Source organism: Prunus persica, chromosome G8, assembly GCF_000346465.2.
Source record: "Prunus persica cultivar Lovell chromosome G8, Prunus_persica_NCBIv2, whole genome shotgun sequence".
NCBI classification, from domain to species: Eukaryota; Viridiplantae; Streptophyta; class Magnoliopsida; order Rosales; family Rosaceae; genus Prunus; species Prunus persica.
The window spans coordinates 19,798,785-19,818,974 of NC_034016.1; the positions used below are offsets into that span (position 1 = coordinate 19,798,785).

Below are 20,190 nucleotides of genomic sequence, written 5' to 3' on the forward strand. Positions count from 1 at the left end.
TCTCCCTAGCATCACCCTTAAAAAAATCAAGTTTTTATTGTGTCGCGAGAAAGTAGTTGTGGATGAGCATATGGAGAAAATCTTTCGTATCCTTATTTCATTGTTGTCTTTCTCCGTCCCTATCCTTACATCACCTATCAAAAGAGGGAAGGGATGAGGACAACGAAACGAAAACATAAAAGCATTTCTCGAGCATATGAGGAGATGATCCACTTGATCTTTTGGTCGGATATGCTAACGTGGGGCAAAGGTATCCTAATTTTCTGCCTTTGAGTCTCAGAAGAGTACCGAGTGCAATCTAGTAGGAAGGAGAGGTACGGTGTAGTTTGACAATTTGGGTTCAAGTCATGTGTTTGGATTGGCTATGGCCAAACACAGAACATGGATGGAATGTTAATGGAGGAACTGATTCCCGAAGCGTCACTGTCAATCACACCATAACGTGAGGAGTTGGGCAAGTCTGATTTTCCACTACCTAAATAAGGCAAAGAGATGTTTACCGGCCCACAAAAAGCTAAAAGGAGGAGGTAAACAGAAATTTGCTTTCAACAAGGAAAGGCTGCTGGTTTCCAAGATTCCTTTCCTAGCTTTTTTCTAATTTATTGAAATGAAATGACACCCTACATGTTAGAATCATTTTGTCTACCTTGAAGTTGGAGGAACAATGGATCAGAAAATTTGTAGGCTTTCAGTAAGCAACAAATAAATAGCATTGTTGAAGATCGAGAAATTTCTAAGCGTAAAAATGTTTGAAAATCATTATCTAAAATACATTTGCCATACACGACTAGAACTGATCACTAATTCCTGTCTCTTCAAAAATCTTTGTTAGCTACAAACCAATGTTCCCCCCAAAAAAAACTTGTGTCGATTGGGTTCTGTAAGAAAAGGAGAAAATTAGATTACATGGGCAAAATATCGCAGGCTAGTCCTGCCACCTCAGTAGTAAGTCCCATAATACGCCTGAGGCACTGCAGCAGGTTGCGGGGCTGGTGCTGTAGCTGCCGCTGCTACTGCCACGGTTGGCTGCGCGTAACTTTGTGGAGGGAAGGCCTGCTGAAATTGTAATTAAACTATCAGCTCAGAAAACATATGGGAGGGGCAAAGAAGAAAGGAAAGCAAAAACAAAAAACAAAAAACAATTTAGAAGATATCGATAATGTGTTGTATACCTGAGCAGGATATGTAGAGGGATATGCCCCATAAGCAGCAGTTTGTGGCGTCGTTGTGGGCATTTGTGGATTGGCATAGCCACTTCCATAACCACCATATGCATTGTACGGCTATTAAAAGAAAATTTGAATAAACAGATCAGATAAATAATTTTTTTTTAATTGAAATGAGGACCAAATCCAATTTTGAAGCCAAATTGTTATCTGGAGACATCTCTCCCTACTAAATGCATCACGTCAGAAAACTACCTGCTGGGTATAACCAGGGGTCCACTGTTGTCCCTGTGTAGGTTGCGTAGCTGGTGGCCAAGCTTGCGGCTGTACACCATAACCAGCTGGCCACTGGCTTTGTGCACTTGGGTATGCTCCCATGATAGATTGGGCAGGCGAAGGAACGCCAGAGTAAGACTTTGCCATCTTTACTTTGTCGGAAGATAAAAAGTCCTCAGCTTGACGTTTTTTCTCTGACAGGCTGCTCCTATGAGGTAAGAAGAGCTTGGCATGGCGATCCTCGGCCTTCTTTATAGACCGTGCATCTCCAAATAGATTAATAAACTGCAAAATCATTTCCAAGCACATCAGAATTTGAGGCCAAAATCCAAGAGAAACAGAAAATTTGTGTTCAAAGGCACAAAGGACAAATGGAAATTAAGATATTAAAGAAACAACTAAGATATTTCATCACTGGCTGAACATCGCAAGCACTCAGGTAGTAATAAAGCACCACAAGACTTCCAAATAAAACTCACAAAGCAGAACAAACCTCAAACCTTTCCACTTCCAGAGGAAGTCTACTACTCCTCAAGAACAAAAACATCAGAGACTCCTCCAGTTAACAAAAAACAGGGTCAATATTAACCTCCCGAGCTTGACCAACATAGAAACTCTCAGGCACTTTACATATTCCCTTGAGTTTCAAGCGTGTAATGTGTGAGTATGAGAGAGAGGATCCGGTCAAAAATCATGTAACTCAACTCAAGGAGTATGGTTTTATATATAAACACCTCTTTGAATATTCATCTTACAAGAAAACATAAAATATTTATACCTCCAAATAGATACTAGATAGCTCTTCTCTGTCGGTAACACTCGCGAAATTGGGGTTTTCTGAGCTGGGCTCTATGAACTTCACAACCAATGAATCTAAATAATCAATTTTCTTTGGCAGTGGCTGAATTGACTCAAAATGTATCAGAGCCTGCAAGTAGAATTAAAGAAAAACGTGAAATTAGTTTATTTTCTAAGAGAGAAAATGGAATACATATACATATATATATAAATATATATATATTATGCAAAGAGAGAGAGAGAGAGAGAGAGAGAGAGAGAACCTCAAGTAGTGGTTTTGACAACTGTACATGCTCAAGCGCTTCAACTACAATTTCTCTAGCTTTTTCAGCATTCAAAGATACCTAGGAACAAATGAAAAGAAAAAGCAACGAGATGCGAACATTTAGTTCACAGAAGCATATCCTAAAATGGCACAAAAAATTCAAGGATGCATATCATGAAAGGACATCTAGTTCACTTGAATTAAGTTAAGTAATTTTGGCAGTAATCCATAAAAAAGACAGACATTAACTAACAACCTACCAGGTATGTGAACCGAGAGTACTGAGCAAACAACATGGGTAATGTCTGTGAATGCTCTTTTCCTTTTTCAATGGCAATGGCCTGTTCGTATAAAGAGTAGGCAGCTTCCACATTTCCCTGTGAAAAATAAAGAAACAATCAGGTTCAAACATGCAACATGTGTAAGGAAACTGGTAAGGTTCAACTTGTTTATATCATCTCACCAAGCGGTGTTCCATGTTTGCATGCTTAACAATTGCTTCAAGAAGCCCGGGTGAAATTTCAGAATGTACAAGTTGATAGGCAGCCTGAGCACCAGGTATATCCCCACTCTGCTCTTTGAACCGACCAGCAAAAAGGTGAATCTCTGGTTTTCTCTGCCATTTCAAGACAAACAAGTCATACATTAGACATTCCCAGAGAAAAAGAAATATTCCTCAATCAAGTGATAACATAAGGGAGGCAAGCTCCAAAATGTAGTTCATATAGCAATATCAACTCCACACATTACTCTATTTAAATCAGCATATGGTAATACACCCTCAAATTCAATATAAGACAAGTGTAACCCATGTGCAAGGCTGATAATCTGAAACAAAAAGGTCCCTGTTATCTATCTGTATATAATATAATGTGGGGGGGGGGGGGGGTAAACAGATTGCCCGTTCCTCATCCAGGAAAGGTAAGGGTTACAAACATAACAGAGGGGAAAAAGATAGCAGGAAAAGAAGGGCATGGAAAAATGTTTATCATATACTGTAGCAATCAAACTCCTTTTGAGAGTTCAATATCCAATAATCTACAAAAGTTTCAACACTTGAAATATAAGTTCACACTCGTGTTTGTAACTGTGACAGGTCAATATAAACTCCATTCTAGACAAAGAAACTTGGGGAATTCATGCACAACAGTGGACTTCATAACCATCTCAAAGACAACTTCCAAATTTCAACTACCTTAGGACTTCAATTCTCGACACAATCTATCCCTTTAACTAGATTTCTTTTTCTTTTTTTCCACTAACCAAACTACTTACATGCATTCCAGATAGATGAGAAAAAAGCAAGGCGTGGTTTTTATTATCATTACTGTCAAAATAAACAGTTATAGAAGCTCATTCATCTCTTAGCTCTAGATGTCAAAGTTGATAGCATACAAGAAGATAAATTACACGGACCAACCTTCACAAAGACCTGGGTTGCACGAGCAAGAGCATTATTGGCAATATCCAAACTTCCAACGGCTTCCATACAAAGAACATATCGAATCCAGTATTCAGGATAATTAGCGCAAGCAATTAGGCATCTTTCATATAACTTGACCACCTGATTCACAAAAACAGAAAGCTAATTACAAAAAGGTGCATTCATACACCACAATAGTAACCAATGGATAAAACAAAACACAAAAGAGATATGCACAAGAAATACTCCATTAGTAGAACAGAGAGGCCCCTCAAATAGGAAAGGAGGGACCCTCCTTGCCTGACAGACAGATGGTTAGGAAGATAAGAAGATACCTGCATGCATAACATTGGAACTTTAAAAATAATAAAATTTACTAACAAACACATCATGAACCTAGAACGTGCACTGACAAATGAGGGTTTGAAATACTTAGCCTCGAAGAAACCAAATCGAAGGCCCATGCTTTAGTCTCAGTTCAAATTCCCGTTTTAAAAGTTGCTTCATCCAACGATTTAGCCAATAAAGCATATGATGCAGCAAATATTACTTAACTGTGAGTTAATGTATAACAAGCAGGAAAGCTAAAAACTACAGGCCATAAAATCAAAAAAGGAAACCAAACTCACTGAAAATACCTTGTTAAAGTCGCCTTCCCTTTCTATAAAGTCTAGGTAGTTGTTCCAATTTTCAAGCTCTGCAACATTGAGGGGCCGCACATGAAAGTACGGCCTCCTAATAGCTGTTTCAAAACTAATGATCTTAGAATCGAACTCTTTAGCTTTCTTATACATCTCTTCTCTAATGGTGATATACTTCTCCAAATCCTCTGCCTCTGTTAAGCCACCACTTACAGGTTTAGGAGACTGTTCTGCAACATCAGATCCAACCTCTTCACCATTTACTTGGTCACCACCCTCCGAATGTGCACCTGCTGCAACTGCAGCTTCTTCAGCAGTCCTCAATTCTGAGAGTGGCCGACTTCCCGCTAACTCCTTAAAGCTGTTAAAAACATTGGCACCATGAATACATACCCATTTTCAATATTATGCATGGGATGTTGCACTATCCGCATAAATATTTATACACATAAAAGGACATTTAAAACTATGCATGTCAAAGCACTCATACAATTGTAGTGCATCCTGTATACTGTTACAAAAATCACAAATGATGACACACATTCCTAAATTGATGAAAAGTAGAATACAAAAAAGCTCCTGTAGAGGTCGTGTGGCTTGTATTTGAACACCTTTATAGTATTAGGGTTACTCGCATTGCAGGGAGCATACATTAACTATGGTCATACATCCTGGGACAACAAATTTGGAATCAGACGCTCCAAAACAAAATTTAAACAAAAAGGATGTGATGTTCAATGCAAAGGGTAGAATAGATAGAAATCTTTTCCTAAGTTCTTCACTAAATTTCAGGATTTTGCATATGCATATACTCCAAACAATGTTAGACTTATTCATGGATGAGTACATGATATAAAAAGCACAGGGAAGCAATGTATCACACATACAGATAAAAGCAGTCCCCTAATTTGTGAAGCAAACAATTCAGAAACCATCAACAAGAACAGGCAATCACCTCTGGCATAATTTTCAATGCAATACTAGGCATGGAAAACCCAATTATGATAACCCAAAAATAAAAAACAAAGAAAAATATAAAAGAGAACCCCAGTGTAGATTTATAAATATAAACAAACATGTAAATTTGCTAGGAGTCATCACCTGTTGAAATACCGATCCAGTTGTTGATTTGGATTCTCTAATATTCGTGAATAGATCATGGCAAGGCGGCCCCACTCCTGCTGCATGTACTCATATTCTATGTACTTATCCCAAAGAGGAAAAGACAAGTAATCGGTTCCAACATAAGCTAATCCTCGCTCAAAAAGCCTGGAGGACCATAAAAAAGGAAGTATTGTGATGAGATGAGTACAAGTATCAATACATATGAGTTAAAGACATCCATGAAAGGGAGACACCGGCACAATTCACGCTAACACCATATGACACTTCTCAACGCTGCATTTACCTTCCTGAAATAAACCATACTATGTCCGTCAAATGGAGCAGTGATAGAGGCCATCTAAGCCCTTAACTGGACGAGATCTTCTCAGCAGCAATTTGCATAATGATGCACTTCAGAGTGTCAAAGTTAAATAGAGCCATAATTCATTGACTAAATTACTAAGATGCAGGTCTTCATGGTATGGGAGTTTGAATGGATATTTGAGGCCAAAAAATGGTATCAGATCCTTATAAACACAAAACGAAACAAAAAGCTACACTAGTACAGCAGCCTCAAAATCAAGGGATTGCACATCAGAAAAGGATTTCTAAAGTGCATTCCCATCAAACCTTTCCGTAATACATGTGAAGAACCACTGTTGCAATCATACTGAAATGACGTTAGAAAGCAGGAACACCAGTTTCTTGCAACTGAGAAAAGCATGCAGTCATAAACTACCAAAACAAAGACCAACAATAAGAATGCATAAATGAACAGCTATTACCTTCTAACAGTGTCTGGATCTCCATATGTGCTTATGGCAAATATGCAGTAATGCAACCAGATGTCAACTGAATAGGTAACACCTTGAACTGCTCGTTCAAAAACCTCCACAACTTTATCCATAGAACCTAGACGTGCCTCATGATCCGCATACTTTTTCCAATAACCATAACACAAAGGAAACTCTGCTAAAAACGCATCATAAACTTTTTGAATTTTCAGTATGTTATCCTGCATAAGAATGTTGAGCAAATGTTAATTCCAAAGAGGTGCTAGGTGTTAAATACAAATGAAATTCAAATAGACAATGAATTATGAAAGCAATAAGTTGTGACAAAACAGTAACCAACAAGACCTACAGTAATAACAATTAGTGTCACTATAGAAAAACAAACAAGAAAGTAACATATGTATTCGAAGGTAGCTGCTTACATATACCCACTTATGCAAATCCATGGGAACATCATGGCATAATAAGAGAACTGATCTCATATAATATCTAAGAACATATACAAGGCACTATTAAGTTCACAATTCTGCAATCTCAGATGACTCATACTTGAATAAAGAGAGTTTCTCACAAGGCACTATTAGGTTCACAATTCTACAACACCCATGAAAATCCCACTGCCATCTCTTGATGTGCTTGCATTGGGGAAAAAGAGAAACAGGAACATTCAACCATATGCTTCATCTAATGACTCAAAATTCAAGCTAACATACCTCTGCAACTTTCTCTGTCTCTTCAATTAAAGCAGTCCAGGCATTAAAATCCAAGGAATCAGCTCTCACAATGTTCCAGAGTCTTTCTTCTTCAGCAGACATAGCTTGAGCAAAAGAAAGAAATAAATAAATAAATAAATATAAGAAAAAATGTAAAAAAGTTAAATGAAGTGAATCCGGATTTTCAGACGCATAATCTATAAGGAGGAACAAAATAGCAAACAGATCAAATCATATGGTCAATGGTGTCAATCGGTAAACAAAAGTTTTAAAAAAGAAAAAAAGAAAAAACAAAGAGAAATAGCATACCAGAACCATCTCCAAATTGTTGAACATCAACAGATCCGGCCACATTATCTGTAGCATCTCCATTATCAACAGATGAAACAGTTCCTGTTCCAGAAGCAGCAACACCATTCACAGAAGAATCATAACTAGCAGCATGAGATGACTCCATGGCTTCATTTTCATTACCGGCATCTGTCACTCCAACAGATGGTTTAGTCTCATATGTCGTGTAACTATCTGATTGTTGAATGAGAGAATTGGGATCCGCAGAATATGCATCTGCAGGAGCAGCAGAAGTAGAAAACTCTGTGGTCTCCTTAGAATGCAAGGCACCAGTATCAGGAGCAATATTTGAGTTGGCATCAGTGTAGCCCGTCGTGGTATATCCTGCTGATGTATATCCCATCACTGCAGATGTTTGAGCAACAACTGTCTCACTATCCCCCATACTTGACGATCAAATTTTTGCTCTAGTATCGTGCAAACTGCAAGAATATAAACAAAAAACTTATAAGCTCTTCAACAATTGAGACAGCAAGAGTGGCACACTTAAATACATCTCTCACTAACAGTTTGGACAGAACAAGTGTGCAAATAATCCTTTCAAGACTTCAATCTAATCAATCAAAACAAGAAGAACCCAATCCATATAAATGCGTTGGGGGAAACGAAGTTTAGGTTCATTGCATTGAAATTTACACTTTATATTGGATAGGATAAAAAAAAATCAAGCAATCTCGATGAATTTTAACAATTTATATGAATTCTCCCTTTTCCAATAAACAATAATATGTTGCACCACTCTTTAATTTCATAATCGAAATTATAATTTTCTAAGAGAACCTAAAACAAGGAACTGTACCAAATTTATGTGTGTTTGATATACAATCTACATACTAACACCACTAAGGCCACTAACTCATTGAAGATTAAAGAAATTATAGTCAAATTAAAGAAGCAAAGCACAGACTACACGCTTAGCAGCAAATCAAAAAAGACGAGAAACCTAACCAGGATTAAGCCTAGGGTTTGGCAGGATAAACCCTAATTCGAAAGCGCAACAAAGAAGGAAGGGAAACAGCGGTTAATGGAACTCGCAGAGGAGGTACCTGAGGCCAGAGACGGCGTCGTTTTCGAGAGAGTTCAGCTCAGCTTCGAGGAAGATGAAGATTTTGAAGCCTTTAAGTAAAAACTTTTTGGTGGTAAAACGAAACAGCAGAAGCGAGAGAACAGAGGAAACTTGAAGCGGTGGTTGGCGTAGGGCAGGTGACTCTTTTTATTTTATTTTTCTTAATTTATTAGTTTCTTTTTAATGACGTGGAGCTTTTCTTGGATGTTGGATTTGGGCTGCACAGATGATGATGCCTGGGCTTTGATCAGGCGCGTCCATATTTTGTGGATAAAGACGTTTAGGGCATTTTGTGAATGACCATAGCCCAGTCCAAAAATATAAGTACACTTCTTCCATGCTTCCCTCCTTTGAAAGGATGCATTCCTGCTTCTTAAAAATCACAATTTAACAAATATACAAAAATAATTCATCAAAAACACACACATAAAATTCGATACATACATGTCAAATTGTGATTACAAATATGGAGGAGAAAATTTACCATATTATTTGTTTAATTGTGTCGAAAAATTGTCACCCGTAATTGTAATTGAGATTGTGGAATTAAGTATGGAGGAGAAAACTTATCATATGATTAGATGACTTTTAACAATAATGATTTAGCATCCATTTTTACTTGTTTGGATGGGATTGTATTAGAAATTGAAGTTCAAGTACGAAAGAAATTTCGAAGATATTCTAAGTTCAAAAACAACAAAGGGCCAAAATAGAATAGGAAGAAAGTAAGATCCATGCCAAACTTCTTTTTCTCAATGATTGATGCAAAAACAACAAAGAAGAGAATGAAATCAAAAGCTAAAAGGTATAATCTTGAGGGAAGCAAAATAGTCTTGAGGAATATGGATTTGAAATTTGGTATGTCCCAACCATAATTTGTAGCCTTACTAATCTCCATGCATAAGCACGTGCTGCTGCGTACTTTAAATATTGGAATCCTCCAAAATTTGAATTCTTGTTGTTTGAAGTTGGTTATGTTTAGGGTGTTAGAGAAGAACGATTGATTAAGTGATCTTTTTGTTTTGCTTATTGATTCACATATGAATTTGGTTCATCTTCTTCATTATATACCATTATCCTGTTATTATAGGAGTTGCAATGCCTCTTTTTTTCTTCTTCGCATATATTTAAAGAGTATCCGCGCGCCATACTTTTAAAATATATTACTCAATAGGCTATATTTTAATTTTTATTGATTTTTTCTTAACTCTTAAATAAGATCTAACGGTAGTTAACCACAAATCTTTTGGACCATAGAGTCGAGAAGAACGGGACTACATGTTATCAATGACGAACAACATTGTTGCCAGAAGCCAAGACTAAGATTCATTGTTTGATAAAAAGAAAAGATAAAAAAGAAAGACTGAGATTCATAGAAATCATATTAACCACTAAAAGAGAAGAAAACCAATTATAGCAACCGAAAAAGTGAAAGAGCACAAATTATAAAAACTATTAAGGTCTGCAAAAAAAGAAAAAGAAAATCAGATTATGCCTAATATCTTATGTAGTAAAAGTAAAATAAAATTGATTTTTTACTCTCTTTTTTCAATCCTTAGATTAGATCCAAGGGTGAGTGACAACAAGTCTCTTGGACCGTAGGTCCATGAAAACAGGACTGATAAAAATATATAAATTCTTGAAATTCATACTCATCACACCTTAAGAAAGCTCAATTCATGAAAGAAACAGATCATTTGGCACATCCAAATTGATCCAATGTGATATGTCGAACATTAAGTTGAAGTAAAACTTGGTTTCCTCATTCCAAGGCTTGCTTGCTGTTTCTCCATCATGGGTTTTTGAATTCTACTCTGCACCACCCCATTCTTTTTATCAACGCTTTGTTGGAGCCTTTTGGTCATGTTCACAGGCCTTGCCGCCTTCTTCACCTGACTTTGGACGATCTTGGGTTGCTGGGGCTTTTGGGCAGCTGCCACTTTCTCTTTTGTGTTATGCACTTTGACAGCCAATGAGTTTTTATCAACCACCTTGTTTCTGCTTCCAATCATCCCATCATTTTCTGAAAACCAAACATCAGAGAGTAAAACTTCCTGTTATCTCATGAGCTACTAAATTTTGGTGTAAGGAAAATCAGAAATGAAATTACCAGGGCTAGATAAGACGGCACGGGGACGAAGGATTGAACAAGATCTAGCATCAGCTGGTTTTGTAGCCTTACCCGGATTTCTGCTGTTCTCTGCTGTCCTTGACAAGTATGTTCAATTTTTCAGATAAATGTGAGTGTTAATTGAATGTTTGAGGGTGAACTTTGTTAAGGTTCAATCAAACCTTTGGATGAAGAAATGGAGTGTCCCTGTAGCTTGGAGACATAAGCCTTCTTGGTTATGGCAATTGATGGGGGAGAACAGCTGTGAGTCTCCTTCCCTGCAAAAATATATATGTATTTGATTTAGAATTTCAAATATTAAGTTAGATGGAAACAGTTTCTTACTTAGAAATTTTACCAGGGACAGATTCATCAGAGGCATTTGTCAACAGCAATGTCCTGTGATGATTTTGTGGGGCAAAATAATCATCTTGTTCTTGTAGCCTCACCTTCACTTTAGGATACACTTCAAAATCCAAAAGAAGCAAAAGAAAATTACATTATATCACACACAAAACTAAGCTCATGAAAAAAACCCGAAAAATTAAAGAACAAAAAAAAATCTGATCTAGAATTACTCACTTGGTTGTTTTGTTGTTTGTGCTTCTACAGCAAAAAACGAAGATTGCCCACAAGTAGAATATGAGAACGTTAGAATTAGACGGTTAACAGAAGGTTTGTTTAGAAAGCAAGAGACAAAAAGCTCAAAAGAAGAAAGGTAGGCATGGAAGAAACCTCACTTTTTGGAATTTGCTGTCTGTTTTCAAATTTGAATGGCTTTGCCCTTTAAGGTTGGTTTCCTTGGAGAACAGGCATGGAGAGCCTGAAGAAATCTTTGATGGGTTTTCAAGCATACAGTCAATCAAGTAACCCGAGTTGGAGTCCAACACAAGTACATATGATAAACTGAATGATGCCATCTTCATATCTTGACTTGAAAACCAAGCAAGCAGAATTGATTCTTCTGTCACTGATTGGCAGAATATGTGATGAAACCCTTTTCCTATTTAGTCACAATGATAAAGGTTTAACTATTTTAGGGGATATGTTCGAGGAATATGGGTTTAAAGTTTGGTATGTCAACCAAAATTTGTAGTCTTACTCATCTCCATCCATAAATCACATGCCGTTTGAAGTTGAAGTGGCCGTACTTTAAATATTGGATTCTTGCTGTTTGAAGTTGGTTATGCTTACTTAGGGTGTTAGAGAATAACTATTGGTTAAATGATCTCTTTGTTTTGCTTATTGATCCGCATATGAATTTGGTTCATCTTCTTCATTATCTACCATTCTCCTGTTATTATAGGAGTTGAAATTCCTCATTTTTTTTTCTTCGTATATATTTAAAGAGTATAGCCATGCCGCTATACGTTCAAAATATATTAAAAGTTAAAGGGTATAGTAGTAAAATACATTCGAATATTTTAATCGTATAGTCGTGCGGCTATACGTTTGAAATATATTAAAATTTAAAGCGTATAGCGGGGCGGCTATACTGTTGAAATGTATTGATATTAAAAGCGTATAGCCGCGCGGCTATACTTGTTAAATATATTCAAATATTTTAATCGTCCAGCAAGCGTATAGCCGCGCGGCTATACATTCGAATATTTTAACCCGGCTATATTCTTTAATATATACAAATATTTTAATACGGCTATACGTTTGAAATATATTAATATTTAAAGAGTCTAGCCGTCCGGCCATACTCATTAAATATATTCGAATATTTTAATAGTATAGCCGCACGGCGATACCGTTAAAATTTTTATATTTGTGCAACCGAGTTGGGTTTAAGTATAGATCAGGTGAGCCCAATTATAAGTTGTGGACAGGCTCAGAGAACTCATGGGCCAACTACAATTCCAAGTCGTAAAACAAAAATCCAACGACGTATCGTTTTGCAGAAGTAAGACTTTCATTACATAGTCCACTCTCCCAAACCCTCCTCCTTCCTTCCCCAGTGTAAACTCGCAGTCCATCCATCCACTCCCTAATCCACGCTCTCTCTCTCTCTCTCTAATGGCGGCCCAAGCTCGAAAAGGAGGCATCTCCCTCCCGGAAAGGCGAAACCCTAAGAAGGATGACGAAGGCGTGATCGCGAAGTTCTCGCAGTCCCAAGTCGTCGTTCGGGGCAAGCAGGCCGCAAACGACGCCGCATTCGTCACTAAGAAGCTCATGAAGAGCACCGGCAAGGCCGCTTGGATCGCCGGCACCACGTTCCTCATACTGGTTGTGCCATTGATCATCGCCATGGACCGCGAGCAGCAGCTGAACGAGCTTGAGCTCCAGCAGGCCAACATCCTCGGCACCTCAGCCCCGCCTCCTAAGTGAGTTGGGCCAGGCCGGGTCGGGTCGGATACACCGGTACCTTCCCCCTCTTTCATAACCATTCTGTATCGATTTGGTTTGAGATTGGTGAACCTTTTTTGGGGAGGGCTTTCTATAATGGCTGCGTAATTTCCTAGGGTTAGTGAGATTCGATTCGGAATTGCAATAATTTCGAGAGTTTTAGTGTTTTGTTTTTTTTGGGAGAATGGAAGTTCAATGAATTACTGAAATGCCTGACGGTGCATTTGTGTCTCTTATTTGGGCATGAACAAGTTTAGAGCTGAATTTGCTTCGATATTAGAAATATTTTTTGCTGGTTGGCTTAGTGTTTATTATTCATAATAATCCCTTGTTGTTGTATGTGCTCTCTTTTGTTTAATTCATAGCTTTTAAAAGAATTTTCTCGTGTACAAATGTAGTTGTCATGCTTGCAAATATTGGGATTTTTCTTCAACAAATGTTGTCCTTCAGCACTATGCCTAAGAACCAGTGTTTTTATGTTGTGATTGTCTAAACTTTCATATGCCAAGCATCTTGGTGAGGTGTGGCTTCTAATTTTATGGCGGCACTTTTAGACTCTTCAGTGCCATGAGGCTCTGTTTTATGTAGGGTGTTTTATCGGCCTGGGCACAGTTTGCAAATCTAGGGTGTTTCATGGTACAATATAGATAAGCCATACCCTTTTCTGGGCAGCTAGAACTTTGTTTTACGTTGATTCTGATCTGTACCATGCATTTTAAGAGTATATGGCATGGAGGGGGGATTCGGGGGATGTCTTTCATCAGCCAGCCACTAAATCCTCTCTGGCATTGGTCGAGGGTCGTTCATTTGGCCAACACACACAGGTTTTGAATATATTCTATGAATTGAACCTTATTTATTTTGACTTCTGAGAGCTTCGTAGCATAGTACTTTTGGTTTTGTCTGGATCAGTGACTATTTCTGGGGTGATTGGTCATTGCTTTATTAGAATGTTCAGCGTAGTGCATGGACAATTGCAATTTCTTCTTGGTTTGGAAATACATGGTGAATTGTTTTGTATCTTTCACAAACATATTCACATCATCTCCTTCCCTGACTTTCAGAAGTCAGTACTTACAGTATAGTAAAATTGTGGTTGTGGGGAGTTCATTAAGGTTTAAAACAATCAGTAGGCACCCCTTCACAGTTTTAAAGGTTTTGTGCTATGCATTATGACCCTTATACCTATTGAATTCAACGTGCTTGATTTTATCATTCGGAGTTGGTGGTATGGTGGCTATATATGGACAGATCTTCTTGTACAGGCCTCACCATTTTTCAGTTTCAAAACCTTTGTTTGATCTGTAAGTGTAGTTGTAGCTGGTTTGGGTTTGCCAGACAGAATGATGATATGTGAGGGATGAAATAGGAAATGATTGGCTAGTGTACGTGTTCTAGGAGGTCTTGGCTTGCTAGTCAGAATGGTGATATGGTGAAATATGAGATAGGAAGTGGTAGTTTAATAGAAGATTGCGAATTTGGGGCTTATTAGAACAGCATGGATGCATTACTGTCTGTACAGTTTTATGACTGCGGAACTCATTGGTGTGACAGAGCTGGAACTTATGTTGGCATAGTCCAACTTGCGGAATGAAGCAACAATAGCAGAGAGATAGATAATGATTATTTTCAGATGAATGGCCTTTGTTAGATTAGAGACCAATTTCAAAACTTTCAGTGGGAAAACAATCGGTCTCTACTAGGAAAAACAATTGCTAAGATCTCAACAGTTCAAATGTTGTAGGAGCCTCCTAGTTAACGTTGATGGATATGGTCTGCTGCTAACCACCAGCCCCTCTAGATTCTAGACTTGAGCCTTAGGGTGCAGAATAACTTCCCCGTCAAGGTTGTGGTGGACTCTTCTTTTTATCTCTCATCACGTTTCCGTAGGGGGAGAATTCCAGCCAATAAGTAGATTGATTATAACTACGATGTAGTATAACAAAACGGTAATTGCTCTCCAAGCATCCAATCCGGGGCTGTTAATCTGAACTACAAAGAAATCTTTATTTCCGATTATCATCTATTTCAAGAATCCATACCTCATAAAAAGAACCCAATTGCTCATCGTCTTGTCTTCAAAATTGATGGAAGAACGGAAGTGATTTCTCCAACAGTCGAATAATCAGGGGAGTTTGTTTGAAAACCACGTACTGTGGGTTACTTGATGAGGTAGCATAATCCTTTTAAACTCCTCACTGTCAAAATCAAAAGAAAGAATGAAGTGAGAGGAATTAGGCTCCATTGTAATCCAGTACACAACTCCATTCAAGAATGGACATCTGTCTCTCGTTGAGACATGGACATCATTTGAAACGGAAGGAACTTAGCTACTACTTCTCCAAGCTTTCAGTCTAAGGCTGTAAACCTCAACCGCAAACTTACTTTTTTTGTCTCTGCATTTGCGTGCAAACATCATCACCCTCACAACCTTTCCTGCACAATGAAAACCCGAACCGGAGAGCAATGATATTGACAGTATAGGTTGTGTCTTGAATGGGAATGGGAGAAAGTGTCTTGATTTTTCTGATTGAGGGATTCCATAGATATATAGAATTATGAACATGATAAGAGAAGCAAAGCAATCCATTGCAAGAACCTTTAACGAAATAAAAAAAAAGTTGGGCTCATCAAGATTCAGGAACCTTTAAATTCAAGCTCGGACCGATCTTGCTTTTGAGCTTGCCCAATCTTGATAGACCCTGCCTCTTCGTCCGGACTGGAAATACTTAGTGGGCGTGGGATGGGTTTTGCTAGCCCAGGTGACTTTTTGCCATGGCAAAACCCATAGGTGGAAGTACTTTAATGGAACATGTGTTTTTGTCTCAATCGAAGGTTGCACATCCTTTGGTGTATCCATAAATTGAAGAACGGTAGAATTTTCCTCTTCGTCTTATTTTGAGTAGTTATCTTAATATATAATATAATACTTGGAAAGGTGTAAGCTTTTGATTAAAGAAAAAACAAAAAGAAAAGAATGGCTTTATTTTGAAGTTTGAACTGTCTCTCAAACAAGAGATTTATAAATATTAAATAAGTAGGGTTATTAACCACGTGGATTTCCCCCAATTGAAGCTTGTTTATTTTTAGTCTCTATCACGAAAGTTGAAAGATTACCATGTTTTTATACGAAAATCAAATAATACATTCCAAATTCTGTTTTCATTTTTCACTTGTGTAATTACAAGTGAAAACTGAACCTAACATAACCTCTAAAGCTAACATTGTTAGGCCACAATTCAAGACTTCACTTGAAGTTTTTTAAGTGTGCGTCACATCGTGGTCAACCATCTTTCTCTAGTTGAATAGAAATTTTAGGGCCCGTTTGACAATCTTTTTCATTTTTTGTGTTAAAGTAAGAAAACAAGAGTAAGAATGGAAGAGAGTATGAGATTAAGAGAAAGGATGATGGAAAAGAGTAACAAAAGTGAAAACGACAACTTGAAAGTGAAAATAATTTAAAAAATATTTCTGTTTTTAGTTTTTGTTTTCACTTTTATTACTCCTCCCTCTCATCCTCCCCTCTCATCTTCCCTCTCAATTTCTCATTTCCACTCTCATTCTCACTTTTATTCTCCATATTTTTCCTTTATATTCTAGCACATAAAATAAAAAATAAAAAATAAAAAATAAAATAGGTATCAAATAGATCCTTAATATTTCACCTCATCATTTAACTTTAAAAATAGTGGTCATTCTATGCCCGAACTACCAAATTTTCTAATTTCAATCCCCATTCCCAACACAGAGAGACAAGAAAAAAAGACTGTGACCCATTTGATTGCTTAGTTAGGAAGGCTCTAAATATTGTTGCGACCTAATGATATAACGATGAAATACTTTTGCAACAATGTTGGCTCAGCTAGCCAGCCATCAGCATTAATGGGTAAAGCTAAATGGCAAAGAAAGAAAAAGGGCACGTAGCACTATCACTTCTTAGATGGACCCCAAATCTGCTTGATAGGCAACTAGGGATTGGAAGATAAAAAGATCAAATGGAGACCAATTGAACCAAATAAACATTTCAACAGCAAGAGTCGAGACTTTTTATTATCCCTGGTGGAACAACACTCTCATGCAACAGGAATAACATTTTTTATTATCTTTAGTTAATAATGCAACAATATGTGGACTAATTATCGAGAATAGCACAACTCTAATCATGCAAAGCGTGTTTTAGTAAGTGTGGTTAAGGAAACCGACCAACAAATGCTTCGCACCTCACCATCAAACTTATATTTTTTAAATTTTGAATTGCCATTAGGGCATAAACATCCAAAGGGCCGAAATAGAAAAGGAAGAAAGTAAGATCCATGCCAAACTTCTTTTTCTCAATGATTGATGCAAAAACAACAAAGAAGAGAATGAAATCAAAAGCTAAAAAGTATAATCTTGAGGACCCATATCTGGCAAGTACATAAAACAAAACCCTAACAAAAGTTAGTGTGTATTTGAGTAAGTGCATACTAACTTTTGATCAAGTGTGTATTTGAGTAAGTGCATACTAACTTTCTTTTGATCAGATCAAAAGTTGATACCTAAATCTCAATACAACCCATCTGAAAAAGCATTTCAATCTTCAAAACCCATCTAATGCCCTCAATAATCTGCTCTAAATCATTGGCCTTCTCTCCACTATAGTAGCTGTACAAAACGTTTACTTGTCTTGATTGAGAAGCATTCAAATCTTCAATAGTAATCTCCATGTTTACCACCATGTTTTTTCATGAGCTGCCGAACAAACATCAAGCAAACCACTAAAAACCCAAAAGCTGCCAATCCTCCCACTGCAATCGCCACTGTCCTTTGTGTATGATGTCTAGACCCTACAGTCCCTACACACAGTAAGCACATCACAGGTGTTAGATTTTTGATTTGATAAACACGAAAATTCTATACAAATCTTTAGTCTTGAAGTTGAAACTAAAAACTACCCAGTAAATGTCAGAGAAAAAAAAAAGAAAAATGAAGAAAAAGTAAGTGATAGAGTTACTCATGACAGATGGAAACTTGAAAACTTATGTGTCAAAGTCCAGCACTCTCTCTCTCTTTCTTTTTCATTCTTCGTCATATCAATTTATTTATTTATTTATTTATTTATTATTTTTTTTTTTTTTTTGCGAAACATATCAATTTATTATGATCTCCAAGAGAAATAAATAAATCAAAGAGAACCCACATCATATTTGACCAAAAAGATTACTTTAAAATCCACCTATAAAACAAAGAAATATTAAAAAGACAACTAGGTACTAAATATTAAAAAGAAATTGCATAATAAAACAAAGTCCTAAAGTATAAACCCTTGTAGATAAAAACAAAACAAAAATGCATCTGATAAAAATCAGTGTCTTCTGTCTGAGTTTACCTGATGATGAAGTTATGCTTGGAACACCATTGGGGTAATAGCTGTAGTTAATATAGCACTTCTGAAGATATATCTGCCCAGAAATTGAATCACCACACTCAGTCTTAGCCTTCTGATCAGCACTTTTCACACAATCCCCACAATCCCCAGTGCCCAAATCACCTTCACACTGCCCCAAAACATACACAGACTGATAGGTCCCAGCATAAAACAACCCACCAGTTCCATTCTTCACCCCATTCTCCACCATAGCAAAGGCCGAGTCTCTCTTCTCCTCAAACCCACTGCTTCCACTTGCCTGATCTGACTTACAGATCTTGAACAAAAACTCTGTTCCAGAAACCTGCTTGAACCCAGCAATCTCATAGCGCAAGTAACACCCACCGAGCTGAACTCTAGCTGCTATGACTTCTCCACAGAGTTTGCTGACCAAAGTTGGGATCTTTTTCACACAGCTGTTACACTGGGAGGTGGTGAGGTCTCCCCTGCATTGATACAGGCCTGAGATGGCATTTTGGCCTTCACCAGAAGTGGTTGAAAAGAAAGTCTTTTGTGAAGATTGTAAGACCAGAGAATCAAAGAGGGATTTGAGGGTTTGTGAAGAACTTGGGTCCTGGAACTTTTGGTTTGCACAGCCCTTGTAAACCAAGTTTGTGAAATCAGCAGAAGTGATGGCAAAGGGAAAGGAAGCAAAGACTGTGTAGAAAAGCAGAGCAGAGCACATGAAAGGAGATAGCTTGGTGGGCAAACCCATTTTTTGAGATGGGAGATTTGATCACACCGTCAAAGGTTTTAGAGGGGGTTTGGTAACTTTTGGAGGAAGTTGCTATCGGAGTTTTCCAGAGAGCGGTTTTGGTTGAAAATAAGGGAGCTTGGTTTTGCTATAAAGAGTCCTGGCTGTTTCTTGTGGGGTTTTGGACCTTTTGGGCCGGTTTTGTTTTTGGAGCTTTTATTACTGATCATGCAGCACAAAATTTATGCTCCTCCAAACTCAGTACTTTTTTTTTCGAAAACAAGAAAATTAAGCACTAGGATTAAAGCTTAAAAGTATTGGGTATCTTGGTTTGTCACTATTTGACTAAATGAATTTGACGGTAAACTTCAAAGGGTAGTTTCACGAATAATGTTTACTTATTTGGAATGAAGAAGTCTATTTAAACATGTGTTTTTATATTCTTAATCGTTTGGTCATGTTCGGACTTTCGTTTTTTTGTAAGTATGGAGAATATATATCAGAAAAATCTGAGCTTTAAGGGATCAACAATGGGAAATTTCCTAACCCTTTTTAATTTCGGTGCTTCCTAACCCCTTTCCCTTGTTCTTACCTTTTAATTTTGAACCGATTTTATTCTGCTGCAAAACCTGGAATTGGATTACTTTTTGACCAGTGGTTCTGAATCTTAGCTGGACATTTTGACTGCAATTAGTAACGCTTTGCTGTCACATACCATGCATGCTGTGTATGTTTTAGCAGTTGCAGCCCCAAAAAAAGAACCATTCTCAAAGAAGATATCAATATGGGGATTGGGTTTAGTCCTCAAAGTGGACTTTGGGCAAGCAACAAAATTATCGTGCCTCCATTTTTGCTTCAGCAAATTTGACTTAGAATAGAGGCTCGAAATAGTTGCTGGCAACTAACAAGAGAGAATAACATCTACTATCTGATTGAGATAAAGCACTCTTGTATTTAAGAAAGATTTGATTTTTAAGCATAATTAAGCTTATTTGATTCACGTTTAAACATTAAATTTACCTTATACTTT

General features: G+C 37.4%; 4 protein-coding genes across 7 annotated transcripts; 1 reads left to right on the top strand and 3 right to left on the bottom strand.

The window, feature by feature from the left end:
• On the bottom strand, positions 670-8,915 carry LOC18767355 (pre-mRNA-processing factor 39). 3 transcript variants are annotated; one of them, XM_020570277.1, is made up of 14 exons: positions 8,578-8,915; positions 7,490-7,953; positions 7,181-7,284; positions 6,459-6,688; positions 5,671-5,838; positions 4,567-4,930; positions 3,926-4,069; positions 2,969-3,121; positions 2,766-2,882; positions 2,504-2,584; positions 2,221-2,370; positions 1,422-1,727; positions 1,173-1,283; positions 670-1,056 (listed from the first exon to the last, which is right to left on the bottom strand). In XM_020570277.1, exons 2-14 carry the CDS (start codon positions 7,914-7,916, stop codon positions 940-942), a joined length of 2,472 nt encoding a protein of 823 aa, XP_020425866.1. In that variant the 5' UTR covers positions 7,917-7,953; positions 8,578-8,915; the 3' UTR covers positions 670-939. The 3 variants fall into 3 exon arrangements, with proteins under 3 accessions (XP_020425866.1, XP_007199707.1, XP_020425867.1); XM_007199645.2 differs by having other exon boundaries at positions 8,480-8,915; XM_020570278.1 differs by having other exon boundaries at positions 670-1,053; positions 8,578-8,910.
• Positions 10,106-11,583, bottom strand: LOC109950643. Of its 2 annotated transcripts, XM_020570291.1 has the most exons (6): positions 11,448-11,583; positions 11,290-11,313; positions 11,066-11,173; positions 10,890-10,985; positions 10,708-10,800; positions 10,106-10,620 (listed from the first exon to the last, which is right to left on the bottom strand). In XM_020570291.1, coding segments are annotated over exons 2-6 (585 nt in total). In that variant the 5' UTR covers positions 11,291-11,313; positions 11,448-11,583; the 3' UTR covers positions 10,106-10,333. The 2 variants fall into 2 exon arrangements, with proteins under 2 accessions (XP_020425880.1, XP_020425881.1); XM_020570292.1 differs by having other exon boundaries at positions 10,708-10,797; positions 11,290-11,583.
• LOC18768490 (mitochondrial import receptor subunit TOM9-2) lies at positions 12,625-13,436 on the top strand. Its single transcript, XM_020570293.1, has one exon. It carries the CDS (start codon positions 12,730-12,732, stop codon positions 13,039-13,041), a length of 312 nt encoding a protein of 103 aa, XP_020425882.1. The 5' UTR covers positions 12,625-12,729; the 3' UTR covers positions 13,042-13,436.
• LOC18767735 (cysteine-rich repeat secretory protein 56) lies at positions 17,370-19,597 on the bottom strand. The gene is made up of 2 exons (XM_020570290.1): positions 18,428-19,597; positions 17,370-17,894 (listed from the first exon to the last, which is right to left on the bottom strand). Exons 1-2 carry the CDS (start codon positions 19,179-19,181, stop codon positions 17,749-17,751), a joined length of 900 nt encoding a protein of 299 aa, XP_020425879.1. The 5' UTR covers positions 19,182-19,597; the 3' UTR covers positions 17,370-17,748.